Here is a 19,923-nt window from a genome sequence, read left to right on the forward strand (position 1 = left end):
GAAGGGGGCAGAAGGGGGCAGAAGGGGAATTCAGGAAAAGTAGGGTGTTAGGAGTTGAGACAAGTTTCCCCTACCAATGTTCGCCGCTGTACCGGAACTTTGATATTTCCACGAGGCGCGAAAAGTTTGAACAGTTTTATTTTTTATTCATACTTTTGTTTATGGAATTTGTGAATTATTATATGTGTTTCAAAGAAAATATTATTCTTCCCTAATCTTGATATCTAACCTTCCTAATCATTTATAATGTTTGTGAGGAAGGGGGCAGGTAAGCACTGGAAGTATAGGAGGAAGCTTGCAAATATCAAGTCGAAAGTGTCGATTTATAGTTGTAAAATTTTGTTCAATATAAAATCAAAGGAATGAAAATGACAGCAAAAATCCTACGACTGATGTCTGATGAAGCTCGATTAATTCTAAATTATTAGTTTCCAAATCAGGAGTCGTAAGCGAAAGACTTCGAAGTAGTTAGAAAACGTAAGGTGATGGAAACATTTAATTCACAACCTTTTTTTATTTCATTTTTTATTTCGGTTCATTATGGTCCTTACATTTTTTCTTATTCCGGAAATTTAAATATTTGAGGGTTAAAAAAACTTAGGTTTCCATGGAAAAAATTGGTCTAAAATGCGCATATGCGAAAAAATTGTTTTAAATGCTACTGTTAGAAATGGCTTGGAAATTTAATAAATTTTCTTTTAACTTGTGAACGAAATTTTATGATTTATTTTTATGTTATGTACTTGATGTGAGAGACCCCTTTCATTTTTTCCGTCTCTGCCATTTGCATATTATTTTGGAATCATAGATAGAAAATATTGAAAGTTGATTAATCTGCGCAGAATGCACTCTCAATTTGTCATATTATAAGTTAATTAGTTTTTTTTATTTAAAAAAATTTCGAAATTTTTTAAAATTCACTACAATATTTAAAATCCTTTGAAATTCTTTAAAACTCTTAAAGCTCATGAAAATTACTTGGAGACTATTAAAATATCTTAAAATATATTAAATCTTTTGAAATCCCATTAAATTATTTAAATTAATTTAAAATACCTACCTTGTAATATTTTTAAATGCTCTAGAAATTTTCAAATCCCTTTCAATCTTTTTGAAATCCCTTGAAATTTTGTATGGCTATTGAAAATTACGCAGAACTGAACAAAATCAAAATTTTTTAAATCTACTGAAATCTTTTAAAAACCCTTAAAATTTTTGTATGGCCCTCAAAAATTATTCACAATTGAAAACATTCTATAATATTCAAAACTCTTTGTAATCTTTTAATATTCCTTGAAAAATTTTAAAGCTTTAGAAAATTTCTTGGGATTTTTTCAAATACTTTGAAATCACTTCAAGTTACTCAAATCTGTTTAAAATTCTTCAGAATCATTTAAAATACTCTAAAATATTTAAAATCTTTTTAAAATACCTTTTTGAAATTCCTTGCATGTTTTTAAATATTCTGAAAATGCTTTGAAACCTTTTAAAACATCCTAAAATATTTGCAATCCTTTTAAATCCCATGAAATTGATAAAATCAATTAAAAATTCCTTACACTATTTTTGAGTACGCTAAAAAATTTAAAAGCCTTTAAAATCTTTCTCAAATCCCTTGGAATTTTGTACGACTCTTGAAAATTCCTTAGAATTGAAAAAAATCTAAAATATTTAAAATCTGTTGTAATCCCTTGAAACATTTTAAAGGTCTTAAAAATTTCTTGGATTTTTTAAAAGTACCCTAAAATCTTTCAAATTTTCTAAATCACTTCAAATTATTGAAATCTGTTTAAAATTCCTGTGAATCTTTTTAAATACTCGAAAATATTAAAAATCTGTTTAAAATACCTTTTTGAAATTCCTTGCATGTTTTGAAGCTTTTGAAAATGCTTTCAAAGCTTTTAAAATATCCTAAAATATTTGCAATCCTTTTAAATCCTATTAAATTAATGAAATCAACTGAAAATTCCTTTTACTATTTTTGAATACTCTAAAAAATTTAAAAGCCTTCAAAATTTTTTTCAAATCCCTTGGAATTTCGTACGGCTCTTGAAAATTCCTTGGAATTGAAAAAATCTCGAATATTAAAAGTCTTTTGTAGTCCCTTTAAACATGTTAGAGCTCTTTAAAATTTCTTGAGTTTTTTAAAAGTACCCTAAAATCTTTTAAATTTTCTAAATCACTTCAAAGTATTGAAATCTGTTTAAAATTCCTTTGAACCTTTTTAAATACTAAAAAATAGTTTAAATCCATCAAGATATTTAAAAATCCCTTTACATTTTGTGTGGTTATTCACAATTTCTTGGCACTGAAAAAAAAACCTAAAATATTTCAGTTTCTTTGATCTACCTTTTTACTCCTTGTAATTTAAAAAAAAGTACTGGCAGTTTTTAAACACTTTGATTTAAATTATTATTAATTTCAAATTATTGAAATCTATTCAAAATTACTCGGAGTCTTTTAAAATACCATACAATATTTCAAACCCTTTTAAACTTTTTAAAGCTCTTAAAAATGATTTTGAATCTTAAAATACCCTGAAATGTATTTCAAATCCTTTGAAATGCCATTATGTTACTGAAATCCATTAAAAATTCCTTGGAATCTTTTGATAAATATACCCTAAAATATTTCAGAAGATATTTTTGAAGCTTTGGAGAATTCCTTGGAATTTTTAAAAATAACCTTAAGTCTGACATCTTTTGGAATGGCTTTAAATTATTAAAATGTTTTGAAAATTCTTTGAAATCGTCTCAAATATTTCAAATCCTTTGAAATCTTCTGAAATCTCTTGAAAATTTTTAAAGCTCTTTGGAGGCTTCGTAATCTTTCAGAGAACAAAAAAAATATATTTTAAATTCTAGAAAATCCTATTCATTCACTGAAATGTTTTGATTGTTGCTTGAACCCAATTGAAAAACTTTGAAATATTTCGAAGACTTTGAAAACTTTTAAAACCCCTTCACATTTTTTAAGCTCTGAAAAATTCTTTGTAATTTTTAAAAATACTCTAAAATTTAGACATCATTTTAAATAACTTCAAACTATTGAAATGTATTAATGGCACCCTAATATTTTGATACAAATGATATTTTAAATCTTGTAAACTATTTTTGAGTCCCTTGAAATTCTCTTGAAAATTCTTAGGAATTTAAAAAATATCCTAAAATCTTTCAATTTCTGTAAAATCTATGGAAATACTTTTAAATATTTTAAAATCGTTGGATTCTCACGAAATCCCTTAATTCTTGTCCACAAATTCTTAGAAATCCATTAAAAGATTATAAAATCCTAAGAAATTTTATGGTAACTTTCTGAACTTCTAGATAATTTATTGCATAAGAGATATTCTTTTAAATTCTATAGAAAATTGTTTAAATTCCTTTAAATCATTCAAATTCTTGGAACTTTTTAAACCTCTTGAAATTCGTTGAAAACTTTTACAAAATCCCAAATAATTTAAGGGAAAAAAATCACTAAGTCAGTGTGGCAGCCCTGATTATTCTTGGAGTAACTTAGAGTGCTTCTTACAGAAATTCCTTGACTTTTCAATTTTTCTCAAAATCTCTGACTTTTCCCAGCCCAAAAAAATGTTATTACGTTTTCCTATTTCAAGGTTTTCCTTTCCCTTCAACTATCTTGCTCTTTCTCGAAAATATAATTTATTATTACTTTATAATTTCAAAAGTGCCAGATAATCTTATATGTTAGGTTAAGATGGACGAAGAAAACGATAAACAGAGTGACAGAGTGAAAATGACGTTCGAGAAAAAGAGGCCAGATTTATAATATCAATAATTTGATTTAATTTGGTTAATTAATTTAATAATTAGTTTTTATCCACCCACTAAAGTTCAAAGACGTAAAAAATGAGCGAAACATTAAAGGCGTGGTTTCTAACGAGGCTGGGCGTGATGCTGGATCTACACCCGGACTTTTTTGGACTTTTTGCGAGAGACGGAACTCTGATGGCCAAAATTCTCCATAGCTACAATATTATCAACGACAGCCAGCTAAGTACAATGATCCCTACTCATGATCCAGCTGTTTCTCGAGTAAATCTAAAGCACCTGAAAGTTTGGCTAAAATTCATCGGAGTTGATTGTGATGATCAGTCCATTCACGAAATCTCAAATGGAAAAGGTTGCACTGCCCTGCGACTCTTTTTCAAACTTTACTTGTCTTTAGAGAACAAGGACAGACTCCGCTTCATTACACTCCAAAAAGAAAGAGAAAAAATTATTCCCACATACACCAAATTCAATGTAACTAGAGTATCTGAAGAACCTCCACCTTGTGCACCTTCTGAAAATCCTCTGGCTGCTCCTCTAGCTGGAAAGGCTAAAACTGTTCAGTGGTATCGAGAAAAACAAGTCATCATTGATGCATATAAAAGGGAAAGAAAAAAGTTCAAAGAATCTCAAAAACTGAAAAGTCAGGAAAAGTTTGATGAATCAGTACCTAAAGCAAAGCTTGTAGAGGTGAAGCGAAGTGAACTTAAAGACATTGACGACTTCCAACGCAAACTCAATACTCCATCTGGAATTTATGTGGACCCAAAAAAGAAGAGATCTCGGAAGGATTTAAAAACTAGTGAAATTATGTTTAATGCTGTGGAGGAGTATCTGAAAAAGATGAAGAATCGACGCAACCAAGAGTCGACGACTAAAAATTTCAAAGAACGAATGCAAAAACTATTGCTCTCTGAGGTTTGGGAGAAACTGCTTGAGGATCAAGAAAATAAATTTAATGAGATTGTCGCCGAGAAGGTTCTCACTCAATCTCAGTATGAGAAACGAATGATCTCTAATCTCTGCGAGATTCGTTGTCATAAGAATCAAATTGCTGAGAATCGTCAGATAGTAGAAAATCTGATGCAAAATATGAAAGAAAAAGAAATTATGGTTGATGATAAAAGTGAAAGAGAGATTCAATACAGAGATGAAGAAGTTGTTGAGGACGAGTATGCGAAACTTTGTGAACTTCAAAGAAGGATGCGCGATGAAAAAATTCGCAAAATTAAAGAAAAACATGAGCAGGCGTGCTCGGCAATTATTAGCGATTTAATTGATATATCAATCAAAACTGCAGAATGCCTAAAAGAAAATGGCTGCATACCCAGATCACTCTGGAATGAATTTAGGGCTCTTTTTATAAATCATCAACCAATTTTTGAACCCTCAAGTGTGGAAGGAAATGGAGGAGAATCAGTTGGAGAAGAAGCAGCAGAAGAAGTGACTCAGTTTAAATCAGAGAGAAATGATGCTTTGAACAATTTTGATTTCAACACCTACCACAATTATGAATCACCTTGGGATGAACATCTTCCTGATATAGATGACGAGACTGAAGAAATTCTCAGATTAGGATACATCGTGATAGGATACATCGTGCATCGATTACTCGAATTTTTATACCCCTATCCTCCGGATCCTGAACCAGCTCCTATACCTAAAGTGGACAAGAGTGTTATTGTCCTTGGAGCTCCAAATCAAGTACTTGTCACTCTTCAGCATTTATTAGAACCAAGTAGAATTAAGTTAATTTTTATGGAAGATGCTATTAACTACTGCTTGAAGGCATATAAAGAAGAAATGAAAGACATCGAATATGTCAATATAAGTCCTGTAGCTTCTGGAAATAAAGCTGGTAAACCAAAAAAAGACTCTGTGAATAATGTAGCAAAACCTACTCGATCTAAAAAGCCCTCTCAGACAAAAAATGTTGCTGAATCAAAATTTCTAGACAAACAAGTTCAAACTCCTAAAAATATACCTTATGAAGACATGGATCCTACTTTATCGGACGATGCTTACATTGGAAAATGGGCTTACGATTTCTTGAAGCTTGGACAACCCATTTCTTATCAGCTTAATACGAAAATACTAATACAGTATCTCAAAAGTTTGCCAAATATAAGAGGCTGGGCGATTGTGGACTATCCAAATAACTATCAACAGATGGCGAGTCTTGAATCTGCTTTAACAGGTCGTAAGTTGCCGTTTATTAATTTAGATTCCGATGCAGATGATTTGATTTCCACACCATCGAGGATAACCTTCGAGGATGAGAACTCTGACAAATGTTCAAGTTACAGAAAATCTCAACTAGTATCCAATCCTATTACAAGGGCTACTTCAGATTCGAAAACGTTTATGACAGGTTTTATTCGAGTTATTCCAAAGCCAAAAGGATTGGACGCCGAAGACATCTTTGAAATTCTTCCAGAGGATGCAACACCTATGGACACATTTTATGCCACAGAAAGTGTAGCTTATGTTCTTTATTATTCTACTTTTGATGTACTTACTTTGAAAAGTCTGGCAAGGCTCATCATAGGAGACATGTCCTTGCCCAGAAAAGCATCCGCGGAGCTATTTGGAGAAGCTTTGAAGAAGCTGGATCAGATTCAGGATTCGACAGCCAAACAGTCTGTTGTCAAACAAATCATTCCAAAAGCATCAGAGACTTTCTCCGATAATTCTACCTACGAAGAGGAAGAAGAAGTCACTTCAGAAAAAAGTGAGCTACTTGTGGAGATAAAACCAGGAGAAGAAGCTTGGGAATGGGTTAGCTTTCCGCAGCCTGATGAGGTTCTCGAAGCTCTAGCAGTCCTCTGGGAGAACCTGGAGTCGGTTTACGTTTCAAATCTAAAGGACATATTTTTTGAAAAAAGGATCCACTCAAATGCTATCCTACCTTATAAAGGTTTTGTAGTCAATCACATGGAAAGTTTTATATCACGTCCTGATATAAAACAGGAAGTTTTCAAGACATTTTATCGTGAATTCAATCAATTTGACGATGTCGCGAGAGGGGATTCTGCACTCAAGTGTGAGTTGCAGTGTCGTGTAGCTGATTTGCAAACCGAATTATTTGAAATTTGCGACCAAAGGAAGAAGGAATCAGAGGAAGAGAGACAGCGACTGATACAGAATCATTGGACTGCGTTGCAAACTATAGCTCTGATTAATGTTTACATAAACATCACTCAGGTCGAGATAGACAGATGTATCGATACAGTTCAAATGCTTCAGGATTATTACACCTCGATGCTACAAAAACCTTTGGGAAATAGACTGCCCAAAATGCTTCTTGAACGATTGGATACTCCCGCTGATAAAGCTACTCAACAACTACCGAAGGTGCCAGTAAAGGACAAGACAAAGACTAAAAAAGCTAAAAGTGAATTTGTTTGGGAACCACCAGCCGCTGTAGATTGTGCATTAATCCAGAACGAGCTCGCGGATTTATTGCTTGATATCGAGAAGAGCGATTACGAACTTGATCAAAATATCTGCTATACTGCCGTTAAAGTGAATATCGATTGTGTTGAAAATATTGTGGATTCTATTGCGTCTTTCTTCCATGATATGTGGAAAAATGAGTCAAATCCAAAGAAGAGTAAAAATAAAAAGTCACGCAAACCATCAATTGCAGCCTCAGGTGAAAATTTAGAAAAATATCGAGGTTTGCTGCAAGAATGGCGTTATGCTACAATGTCCGAGATCAAGCGGATGAAGATAAGACTGAAGATGTTAGACAATGCCGTTCGTTCTGATATCAGTTTTCTTCTGGACACTGTTCAAAAAGAATTTCACCGTCTATATAGAGAACTTGTCGATAGGTAGGTTTACATTTTTTCAAGTATTAGGTAGATATCATTGATATAATTATATATTTTGCTGTACAGATATGAAAGGGAGGTTAATAGTGTTAAAGAAATGGCAAATGAATTTTACTTGGCTATCGAGGAAGAAAGGTCAATTGAAGGAGAGATGTTCTTTGATGGTGATCTATTTGTAATCAAAACTAACAAAGTTGAAGAACCCCCACTGATAACAGAAGAAATACTTCCTTTTCGATTTAAAATGGCACAACTGGGGCACTTAATGGATACTCTGCATAATGCTGCACCTCAAGGAAACATCTCAAGACGTGCCCTTTTCTACATCCTGATGGACATAATATCTCTTGGCGCAGAACAAGATGAAATATTACTTCCTCCTGCGTGGTATAATTTAAAAACTGAACAAGTTTGTCGGATTATTCAGGAACTGTTTGGAAGCGATTGTGACTATATCGAGTGGCGTGAGTTTATTATTTATGGGATGGAAATCCCGATGCCTTCTACAGATCAACTTTTAGAAGCAAAAAAAGTCTTTGAAGCTTATGATCCTCAATTGAAAGAGGTAAAAATTTTATGCCAGGAAATGTTAAAATATGCAGTATTATATTAACAAAAATGTATGTTTTTAGGTGATCACTCGAGAACAATTTCATTCTGTACCAGTTTGGTTTTACAATTCAACTGAAATTGATCCGAACTGTGTACATATTCTTCACGTGCAATCCACTGCGGAAGTGAATCAAGGCGAGGAAGATGTGGGTGGTAATTTTGAACGAATTAGTGGCATAAACTTGCCTTCAAAGGTGTTGAAAACGTATGAAGAAGGTGCACAGTCATATGCGTCGGTTGAAGACTATGAGCATATAACTCCTGGGGAAACATTGAGATTAATGCTAGTCAAGAAACTCTTGTCGGAACTATTCCTTACTCAGAAGCTCCTTATAAATTACATGGACTTACTTTTTGCTTTCTGTAAAGACGAGGATCCTAAAAAAGGTCTGGGGAAAGCTTTGGCTTTGTTCATGGGTAATCAGATCTGTACGAGCTTCGAAGATGGAGAAAAGTACGTTGCCGAACTTCTTAAGATGAAGCGACGCGTGGCTGAAGAGCACTTTGCGAAAGAGGAAACTAAGGAGGTAAAGTTGTATTACACTTGAAAGTTTAGAAGTCCTTTATTTTTACCTTGGCTCTTTTATGCGATCTCAGATTGTATTGGGGATTTAAAGATGCTATGCGACCCTGTCGGCCCCTACGCGAACTAATCAAAATGGCCGTGGATGGCATTAAATACACGTAAAACATCACGAAACAAGTAAAAACATAGCGCTTAACTGGAATGATCATCTAACTGAATAAATAAGTGCTGCAATAAGTAGCTCTGATGAGCAAAATACTTCCGAGCTCATAGTTATTTGTTCAAATAATGCAAGCTGCACGTCAATATCGAAAATCAACCAGTTTCGGAGGTTTCTGCGTCAGTGGCTGTGATTCCAAAGGAAATAGAAACCTCAATTTAAGTTCTCATAGATAGCTTGGAAATGTTAAAATAATTTGAAAGGACTGCCCTGATAGAAGTAAATGGACAGAGTATCTATCCGTTTGAATCGTTTTCTATCTTTAAGATTGAAATAGAAAGAACCGATATGTCCATCTTGATCCCAGTTCTATCCCTTCGATCATTTCCTATCTTTCATCCAATCAACAATCACCTCTATTCTTTTGAATCCCAATCTTCCTATTCATGTCTATCCGTCACTTATCCACATCTGTCCTTTTCTTTTCACTCCCAATCCCTATCCTAGTGTTTCTTTCCAAAAGAATCCTTCACTTATTCGCGTCTATCTTTTTCTATCCGTTAGCCAAAATTTTGTCTTTCTTTTTCATTCCCTAGCTTCTTATCTCTTTGAATCTTTTTATAACTTTTCTAAAATCTAAGATAGCCCTATCTTCTTGAATCTCAGTCGTTCTATCTAAATAAATCCACAGCTTATCCACCTTTATACGTTTCTATCCGTTAGGCAATCTAAGATTTCATCTGACATTTTTAATTCCTATTTTCCTATCCAAGTGAATTCATTTCTATCTTTTCTGAAATAGGAGATAGCCCTATCTTCGTGAAGCGTAGTCTTTCTATCTAAATGAATCCTTAACTTATCCACCTTTATCCTTTTCTATCCATTGTGCAATGACAAATTTCGTCTATCTTTTTTAATCCCTATTTTCCTATCCAAGTAAATCCATTTCTATCTTTTAAGGAATATAAGATAGCACCACCTTCGTGAATATCAGTCCTTCTATATAAATCAATCTTCCATTTATCTACCTCTATCCTTTTCTATTTGTTGGCCAATACTAAATTTCGTCTATCTATTTAATCCCTATTTTCCTATAGTGAATCCATTTCTATCTTTTTTTAACATAATATAGCCCTAGTTACTGAATCCCAGTCTGTCTATCCAAGTGAATCTATTTCTATCTTTTTTTAAAATGTGAGATAGCCCTATCTGCTTGAATCCTAGTCATTCTATTTAAACGAATCCGCCACTTATCCACATCTATCTTTAGGGAGGCACGCGATAGTTGACTTACATCCCTGACTTAGTAGCGACAGGTTCCCAGTAGGTGGCTGACTGTAAAAGTCAGACGCAGGTGAAATAATTTGCACCGTATATAACTAAAGGTCAGCAGGCGCCTTTGAAGAGTTCGAACTTCGACTGAGTAAGTCGTAAAGCTAGGGAATTTTGTTATTAGGTATATAAAACCTTGCTAGTTTAATACTAGTTTGCGGGAGTTTGAAATTCAAAATATATTATTTTCGAAACGCATAAGAATACTACATATTTGAGTGGATTCAAATGGATATAAATCAAAATTATATATCGTTGATACTGGGTAGTTTGGGATAGATAAAGACAGGCATTTGTGAAAGACAAAAATAGAAAAAGATAGCCATGTGACCACAATATATAGAGTAGGTGATAGAGAAAGATAGACAGTTGTAACTGTAAGGAATTGAGTTAGGGATACAAAGAGATAGATCTAAGTTCACGCGACGGATAGGGCGTGGAAAGAAAAGATAAAGTTTGTGGGATGCAAAGTGTGCATTTGGGAGGGCTTGAATATCTCTTATCTTTTTCTATCAATACGTGTCTATCTTTTTGAATCTTTTTACTTCCAGCAGGGTGCATCTCATTTTCTATCCATGTTAATCAATCAAATAGTTATAAATCTTTTCCCTTTCTATGCTCACTTCATTTCTTAATTTATATCCTTTTGAATCTATACCGCATTTAAATATTCTCATCTATTTTTATCGACGATATATCTTTTTATTTTCTATCCATTTGAAATAACTTAAAAATGTAGTACACAGTAAAAAAAAAAAGATCAATTTTGCTGCAGAGCATTTTGTTCCAACGATCATTTGACTCTCGAGATCATAATAATGTGTCCATTTGGATCAATTTGATCTTATTTTTTGGTGCATTTGTCAGGCTAAACAAAATGGCCGCAAACTCTTGGTGGCTGTGTCATAACGACATAACCTAAAAATTGTATCTAACCGCATGCAAGTGACAACTACACTTAACAGGTGATATGTTCTAATATCAGATTTTGTTATTTTTTTAACTTTTCAAGTAAACTGCACGATCAGCAACCATAAAAAGCTTTTACATGGGTTAAAGTACTTTAAGAACGTCAGCCATCTTGGTTTGACTTTATACATGATTCCGAATCAGATCATTATGATCTCAAAAGTCTTTCATTCATTCCGGCTGATCAAAATGATCTTGTTCTCGGTATCATTTTCGTTGCATATCAAAATGGTATTGATTTCGGTATCATTTTGAACACTTTTTTACTGTGTAGTCTTATCAGTTGCTATATAATAATATATTTCGAGTTTCTAGCCCCGGAAAAATAGTATTAAAGTAGCTTAGATGGGAGTATTAGATTAGATGGGAAGATAGGCATTAAAAAAGATAGACAAAATTTTATATTTCCCAATGCATGGAAAAGGATGGTGGTGACTCAGTGGAAGATTCATGTCGATAGAAAGACTGGGATTCAGAAGGATAGAGCTGACTTATATTTGAAAGAAGACAGAAAAAGATACAATTGATTTCATTTCTTTATTTGATTTCATTGATTCAAACATTGATTTCATTCAATTTGATCCAAAGGATGGGAAATGATAGAGATGGATGAGCGAAGGATCCGTGCAATTGGAAAGGCTGGAGTTCAGAAGGATAGGGCTGACTTACATTTGCAGAAAGATATGAAAAGTTTCGATTAGATAGGAAGATAGGGATTTAAAAATATATACGAAATTTGGCAATGCCTAAATGGATGGAAAAGGATAGAGGTGGATAAGCAAAGGATTCATGTCGATGGAGAGGCTCGGATTCAGAAGGATAGAGCTGAGTTCTATATGAGAAATGGTAGAAAAAGGTTCAATCTGATAGAAAGATAAACATTAAGAAAGATAGACAACATTTAGATTGCCCAAGGGATGGAAAAGGATATAGTGGTGACTTAGCGGAGGATTCATGTCGATAGAAATACTGGGACTCAAAAAGATAGGGCTGAATTTTATTTGAAAAAAGATAGAAACTGATTCAATTTGATAGAAAGATAGGGATAAAAAAATACGAAATTTGGGAATGTCGAATAAATGAAAAAGGATAGAGGTGGATAAGCGAAAGTTCCATGTCGATAAAAAGACTAAGATTCAGATGGATAGGGCTGACTTAAATTTGCGAAAAGCTAAGGAAGATAGGGATTAAAACAGATAATCGAAATTTTTAATTTTCTAATGGATAGAAAACGATAGAGGTGGATAAGCGAACGATTCATGTCGACAGAAAGGCTGGGATTTAGAATGATAGGGCTGACTTCTATTTGAGAAAAGATAGAAAAATATATTTTTTGATACAAAGATATGGATTAAGAAAGATAGACAAAACTTCCGATTGCCTAATGGATTGAAAAGGATAGTGGTCACTTAGTGGAGGATTTATGTCGATAGAAATACTGAAATTTAGAAAGATAGGGCCAAATTATATTTAAAAAAAGATAGAAAAATATTCAATTTGATAAAAAGATAGGGATAAAAAAAATATACGAAATTTGGGAATGACTAATGAGTGGAAAAGGATAGAGGTGAATGAGCAAAGGGTTCATGTTGATAGAAAGGCTAAGATTCAGAAGGCTGCCTTACATTTGCGAAAAGATAGGAAGATAGGGATTAAAAAAGATAAACGAAATTTTGAATTTCCTAATGGATAGAAAACGATAGGGGTGGATAAACGAAGGATTTATTTGGATAGAAACATTGGATAGGGAAAGAGAGTGGACCGAATAGGATACATGTGGATAAGTGGCGGATAGACATTGATAGGAACATTGGGATTCAAAATATTAGAGGCGATCTTAAATAGAAAGATAGAAAAGGATCAAAGGGATAGACACGAAATAAAAATGGATACATCGTCTCTTTCATTTCAATCTTAGAGATCGAAAATAATTCAAACGGATAAATTTACTTCCTACAGGGTGGCAATCTTGTTTAGCACAACAAATTTTTTTATCGGAAATGCTCTAAAATTGTTTAAGAACCAGCCCTGGCGGACCGAAGGAACCGAATGGAGCCTCTACAAAGTACCTGTAAAGACCCCGTTTGGTCCCCATTTGGTTCCTTTTTAAAAAACTAAAAACAAACAGCAAATTCAACTTTTAAATTGTTGAAATTCGAATTTTACATTAAAATTTCCTATAGAGGGTCGCGGAATAATCGCAATAGTTTTTTTTTGCAACGGTAAAAAGTTTTAAAAAATATAAGACGTATAACGCCTGTTCATATTTAAGTAGCAGTTAAGAGGCGTTATAGGTCTTGCATATTTTTTTTAACTTTTTACCGCTGCAAAGAAAAGTATTGCGAATACTTCGTGAGTTTCCAATAGAAAATTTAACGTAGAATCCTAATTTCAACAGCTTAAAAGTTGATCTTGCTGTTTTTTTTTTAGTTTTTTAAAAAGGAACCGAATGGGGACCCAATGGGGTCTTTACTAGTACATTCGGTTCCTGCGGTCTGCCAGGGAGCTGCTTATGTCTACTCCAATACAATTTTTATCCGTTAAAGATGCTAATTCTAATTTAGTAAAGTCCTTTATACAAAAAACAAACATGAAATATTTATATTAATAATTTAATTAACTTTCACAATTTTGAAAGAAGGCAATAATTACAATAATACGGCCACTAAATATATGCTTACAAGTATGAATAGTTCCAGCATTGCTCGTACAATTCACATATTCTATATTATTTTTTGACCGGGAATTAATAAAATTTGTAGAAAAAATTCTCTCCAAGTTTAATTTCAACAGTTTTTTAAATAATCAGTTGAATTTTTATCCTTTTTAATTATGATATCATTCAGTTTACAGTGCGTAATTCGAAAATATTTCACTTAGAAGTTTTCCATTTTGGACGTTAATTTTTAAGTGTACATTTTTCATTTAAAGAAATTTAAAATACTGTTTTGAATACTTGAAAAATTAGAAATTACTATCGTTTGAAGTCGACAATTTCGGATAAAAACCTTTTTAGTTGGTCAAAAGTGAATATAAATTATAGCGATTTTTGAAATTTAACCTTAAATTAAGGATTATGAAGTGAATAATAATTGATCTTTCAATATGGTTCGGAATCAGTTCAAAATTTAAGAATTTCCAGATTTTAAGTTAGTTGTCGTGCCAAAAGTCAGATATCTGAAAAAAGTAGTTTTTCAATGATTTTTAAGAATCAAAATATTGTTAATGATGTCATTTCTAATAAGAAACATTATTTCTTCTAATAAATATGAAAATTCACAACAAAAAAAACCATTAATTTTAACAATGTTTTTTGCAATTGAGTTTATGCCGAGCTTCGTTTCTTACCAATTTTTAAAAAATGATTTTATTTTAATGAATTACGGCTTATTTTTTCCGGGAAAAAATTCTCTATAACTCTACTGTTTCCAATTTTAAAAATAACTAAATAATCTTAAAATATAATTATTAGTTTAAAAAATGTTTTTTTTTAATTGGTCAAACGATTTCAGCCATAGAAAAATTTACTTTCAAAATTGAAAATAGTAGAGTTGTAGAGAATGTTTTCCCGGAAAAATAAGCCGTCATTTCTTAAAATGCCATTTTTTTAAAATTGGTAAGAAGCGATGGTCAGAAAAAATTCAGTTGCAAACAACATGGTTAATATTAATATATATATATATATATATATATATATTTTTTAATTTCAAAATTTTTCCGGGCACACTTTTTTGTGGGTTAATTCCAAACAAATTTTGATTTTGTTAAACAGGTGTTTATATTTCGAGGTCATGTGTGTTACAATGCTACCGAGCTTTATTTTCAAACTACACAATATTTTTGGCAGAAAGCTTTAGAATTAAAAAAAAAACATATTAGCTAATGTCCCGGAACTAACCTTCTTTGTATTGATTGTCCCTCAATTTTTAGTGCATTTAAATAAATGTAAATTCCCGATTGAAACTTTGTAAACTATTTTCAATTTTAAAATAACTTAAAAATAATATATTCATAAAGACTTTTATCAAATAAAAAATATTCTTTTAGCCTAAAATTTGAAACTTTGTAATTAAGAAAAGTAACAATTGTTGATTATTCAGACTTATTTGGTTGTTCGTGTTGCATTTTGATTCATAAGAGATATTGAAATTAATAATAATAATAATAATAATAAATAATTCCTAGAAAAAATTCCACTAATTTGAAGACTTATTTAGAAGTTCTGCAAAGATATGCATTTTTGCAGATTTCGAATAACAAATTTAGAAGCTTTTTAAGAATGATAAAAAGCTTCAAAACAACAAAACACATTTTTTTAAGATGCCTAAGAAAATTGAAAATGAGTATTTATTTTGAAGAAATAATTTTAAGATAATATTTTTAAATCTTTAAAAATATTTTCAAATTTGTCAAAAATATTTTCCATTTCACAGGATTATAAAAAAATTAGAACGAATTTGAATTATTGTAATAGATATAGAAGTTCTGAAAAAATTTTTAAAATAATTCAAAATTTGGATAAATGTAAAACATGCAGATGTTTCAAGATTTTGAAATAAAATTTTGAAGCTTTCTAAGAATTTTCAAATTATTTAAAATGAAAATGATTTAATTTCTAATTTAAGAAGTGTTCAGTTTATAACAAAAATTTAATCGTACAATTTTTAATATTTTTAGCTTAAAATTGCTTAAAATTGCTTAAAATTGCTTAAAATGATTTTCAGCTCGGTTTTGATTACCCTAATTGCAAAATTGTTTAGCTTATTTCGTGTGGTTCTGAAGTTAAGGCGCTAGTTTGTAGCCACGATGATTATATTTCAACTTTTTCGAGAGTTTTTTATGGTACCCGGTAAGAAGAGAAGAATTCCGAAAAAATCAGAATCTGAATTCCCATTAACACGCGAATTTTTCTCCATCGAAAGTTCCACCAAAGAGTAGACAAAAAATCAAAATCTATTCTTTTTAATCGACCTAGAAAATTTTAATTTAAGCGTATTGTGAAGAATTGAAAAATGAAGGAATGCAAAAGAAAGAATAGAAAGAAAGAGAATAATGTCACTTTGAATACCCGAAACATATTTCTTTTAATCGATTCAAAAAAATGTCAGCTGTTAATATAAAATAATTGTGTTAATAGAAATAATTTGTAGCATTTTCAAAGAATATTTTTATAATTCTGTTTAAAGATAAATAACTTTTTTCCTTACACAAAATTATGAAATGAATTTATTATTATTTATTATATTATTAAATCTATAATTTGTTTAAACAATATAAAATATTAGAATTAAAATTACTCCACCTTTATGGCAAACAACAAAAAATTGAAATTTCCAAACTTATATTCCACAAAAACAAATAGAAACTATGCATGTGCAAAGATTTTGTGGACAGATTGGAAGGAATTGAAATAATCGAAAATAAAGCATGTAAGTATGGAATTAAAAATAACCATGAGAAGTGTGTCTACTGATAGGATTGGGAGGAATTAAAAAAGTGGAAAATATGCTCACCTGCATGGAATGCAACACAAGTGTCAATCGTTAAGGAAATAGAAAAGAATTGGTTTCGGAGATAAACCTATTCTTTCGTTGGGCACTTCTACCGATGGAAAATTAGCACCTTTCAAAAAATTAAATAATGTTCACTCTTTCGTTTAAATCTGAACATATTAATTTTTCTCTATTCTTCTCTTCTTACGATGCAGCTCCGCAAATTACAATCATACCAAAATTAAGAATATTTTGGGCTTCTATCGTATTTCTAGATGTAGGTGTAGCTGTTGTGTAACTACAAAAACTATTTAAATCCAAAAATACTATTTTCTAAACTCAAAGACACTTTTTAATTAAATGTTTGCTACCACTCCCATATGGCTTTTGCGGACATGTTTATATGAAACCATAGCGCGGTGAATTAACTAAGTTATAGATCTTGTTTCATAAAGTTTTATCCATAAATTCTGTACCTAAGATTCCTCAACTCCCAACTTTAGATTAGCAAAGGTATCGTTAAGGATTTGCTGAATTCAGCGATACAATATGCGGAAGGAGTTATTATAGAGGAAGTTGTTGAACAAACAGGCCAAGAAATTCTCCCAGGGGACGGACTAGTTCAGATTCAGAAACTGGATGACTCAGAATCTGAAGAATCTCAGCAATGGTTACTGAAGGGATCGGATTCTAGTATCAACACTTTAGGCAATCCATTCAGTTTTATAACAAAGGAATCATTTGCAACCAGAGCGTCAATTGCAACTCCTTTCGCGTCTTCCACAAAAACCTTCAAAAAACTTCAACCGCATGATAAAAGAAATTTAATTCACTGGATACCAAAAGAAGTTTGTCTGGTATTAAAAATCCCTTACAATTTAGAGTGGGCTTAGAAAATAGCGTATAAGATCTGTTTTTGTTGTTTCTGTTGAAGCTCTTTAGTAATTAATAACTTATTTTTATCGTACAGAAAGTTTTGACAAAGAGGCTGGAACTGTTCTCTAAAGATTCAGGAATTTTACAAAGAATTCAGGAAGAGTTAGATGATGTCTACGATAGTCTTAAAGATAATAACCTTGAACACGAAGCAGATATGGTACTTTCGCATCGACTTGTTAATCACAGTTTTCTTGGTGTTTTGCTTACAAACATCAGTAGTTTTACTACCAAGTATATGAGCATCATAGTAAGTAAGATTGTAAATGAAGAATTATAAATCAAATAATAAACAACCAAATATTCCTGATTTATTCTTCATTAGACTACCAAACCATTGCGATACCAATTTTGTGCATTAAGACCAAATACAATGAAACCCTTCAATAGCCCTCCTTTCTATAGCCCTTCCGAGAATTTAAACCGCGCCGCGGCGTAACAGGAGCTGCACGGGGTGCGTGCGCTCTGCAGGTGTCACGCAGGCGAGCACTCATGCGTGAATAAACAAAAGCGGAGCGGGCTATAATGAGTTAATTCCCAACCACCGTCAGCCCCAAAATCGGCGCTATAGAAGAGTTTCATTGTAGTTGAACTTTTAAGCAAACAAAAAAATAATTTTCAACCAAGACAGATGACTTTTGTATCATAAAAAATGAATCTTCAATCCAAGAGGACGAATTTTTAAGAAAGCAGTTGAATTTTCGATCACTTTGTCAAAATAGTTACATTTTCAACCTAAAAAGATACATTTTAACCAAAAACTCGAATTTTCGATCAAAAACAAAAATTTGGATTTCACAAAAATAATCTAATTTTAAAGCTAAAAAGACAACTTTTTCAGAAGACAGTTGAATTTTCGACTCAAAAGTTAGAATTTTTTAACAAAAAGTGCATTTACAACAAGAAAAATTACTTTCATACCATAAAAGATGAATTTTGCACTAAAAGACACTGATTCAACAAATTTTCAGTTTAAAAATAAATTGTCAACAAAAAAAAAAGAAATTTTAACAAATTGAGGTCAACTTAATAATATGAATTTTTAACCTAATTTGTAAATCCTCCACGAAAATGGTGAATTTTCAGGAAACAAGATAATTTTTTAACAAAAAAAAAATAATAATTTTAAACAAAATACATGCATTTTTACTAAATAGTTAATTTTTCAACTTATAAAGAATAAATTTTCAAGCAAAAAAAGTTGAATTTTTAACGAAAAATTTTATTTTTACAAGAAAGATCATTTTTCTACTAAATTATTTAATTTTTAACTCAAAGAGATTTTTTTTAATCAAAAATGTCAAAAATCTCATTTTTAGTTTAAAAAATTAATTTTTGAGAAATCTAATTCAACAAAATGAAGAATTTTCTAAGCGAAAAGACGAATTTTTAACATAATACATGAATTTTCTACAAAAAAGTTAATATTTTAACTTCAGAAATAAATTTTGAATCTTGTATGGAAGTTACATTTGTGTATGAAAAAAATTATTTTTAACAGAGTAGTTAAATTTTCAAACAAAAAATTAATTTTTTTACCAAATATGCAGTTGAATTTTCTATGAAAATGTTAATGTTTAACAGAAAAGTCCGGACTTAATCACATAGTTTATTTTTTTTACCAAATGGTTGAATGTTAAAGTAAAAAGACGAATTTTTAATAATTTTTTTATAAAAAAAAACAATTGCATTTTTAACTAAGAGATAAATTTTCGATTAAGAAGATTTCTCCAGAAAAGAGAAAATAATTTCTTTTTTTTCTTAATAAAATACTTTAATTTTCAGCCAAATAGTTTAATTTTTAACAAGAGAATAGCAGTTTCCAATTTAAAATGTCAACTTAGAACCAAAATGAAATAATCACAGTTTCAGTTACAAATTTAAGAAAAAAATTAATTTTTAACAAAATGGTTCAATTTTTAACCAAAGAGATGAATTTTCTACTAAAATGATGATTAAAAAAAAAAAGAATTTTCTACAATAGTTCAACTTTCATCGCAAAAGATAATTTTTTAAAGAATAAGATTCGGCTTCTAAAAATTTGTTCAATTTTCAACCAAAAAAAAGTCGAATTAAAAAACAATCAATATCAAAGCTTAACTTAAAGCAGTTGAATTTTCATTGACAAGATAAATGTTTAACAAAAAATTTAAAAGTTGATATTTCAAACAAAAAAAAGTATCTCAGCAAAATTATTAAATTTCCAACCAAATGGTAGAATTTTTAAACAAACAAGATTTATTCCGAACCAAAACTAAATAAATTTCCA

General features: G+C 31.1%; 1 protein-coding gene across 1 annotated transcript; it reads left to right on the plus strand.

Annotated features, from left to right (window-relative positions):
* Nucleotides 1-39: 39 nt before the first annotated feature.
* Nucleotides 40-17,934, plus strand: LOC117180630 (sperm flagellar protein 2-like). The gene is made up of 6 exons (XM_033373120.1): nucleotides 40-482; nucleotides 3,854-7,627; nucleotides 7,694-8,192; nucleotides 8,260-8,766; nucleotides 17,222-17,575; nucleotides 17,689-17,934. The coding sequence occupies exons 2-6, from the start codon at nucleotides 3,870-3,872 to the stop codon at nucleotides 17,932-17,934; spliced, it is 5,364 nt and encodes a 1,787-aa protein (XP_033229011.1). The 5' UTR covers nucleotides 40-482; nucleotides 3,854-3,869.
* Nucleotides 17,935-19,923: the final 1,989 nt, after the last annotated feature.

This window comes from Belonocnema kinseyi, chromosome 9, assembly GCF_010883055.1.
Source record: "Belonocnema kinseyi isolate 2016_QV_RU_SX_M_011 chromosome 9, B_treatae_v1, whole genome shotgun sequence".
NCBI classification, from domain to species: domain Eukaryota; kingdom Metazoa; phylum Arthropoda; class Insecta; order Hymenoptera; family Cynipidae; genus Belonocnema; species Belonocnema kinseyi.

Bases quoted from the DNA above. Each gene is read 5' to 3' on its own strand.
- LOC117180630 (XM_033373120.1), top strand. From the start codon at position 3,870: ATGAGCGAAACATTAAAGGCGTGGTTTCTAACGAGGCTGGGCGTGATG. The intron at 7,628-7,693 runs GTAGGTTTACAT...TTTGCTGTACAG, and splicing joins TATAGAGAACTTGTCGATAG to ATATGAAAGGGAGGTTAATA. The intron at 8,767-17,221 runs GTAAAGTTGTAT...TCCCAACTTTAG, and splicing joins CGAAAGAGGAAACTAAGGAG to ATTAGCAAAGGTATCGTTAA.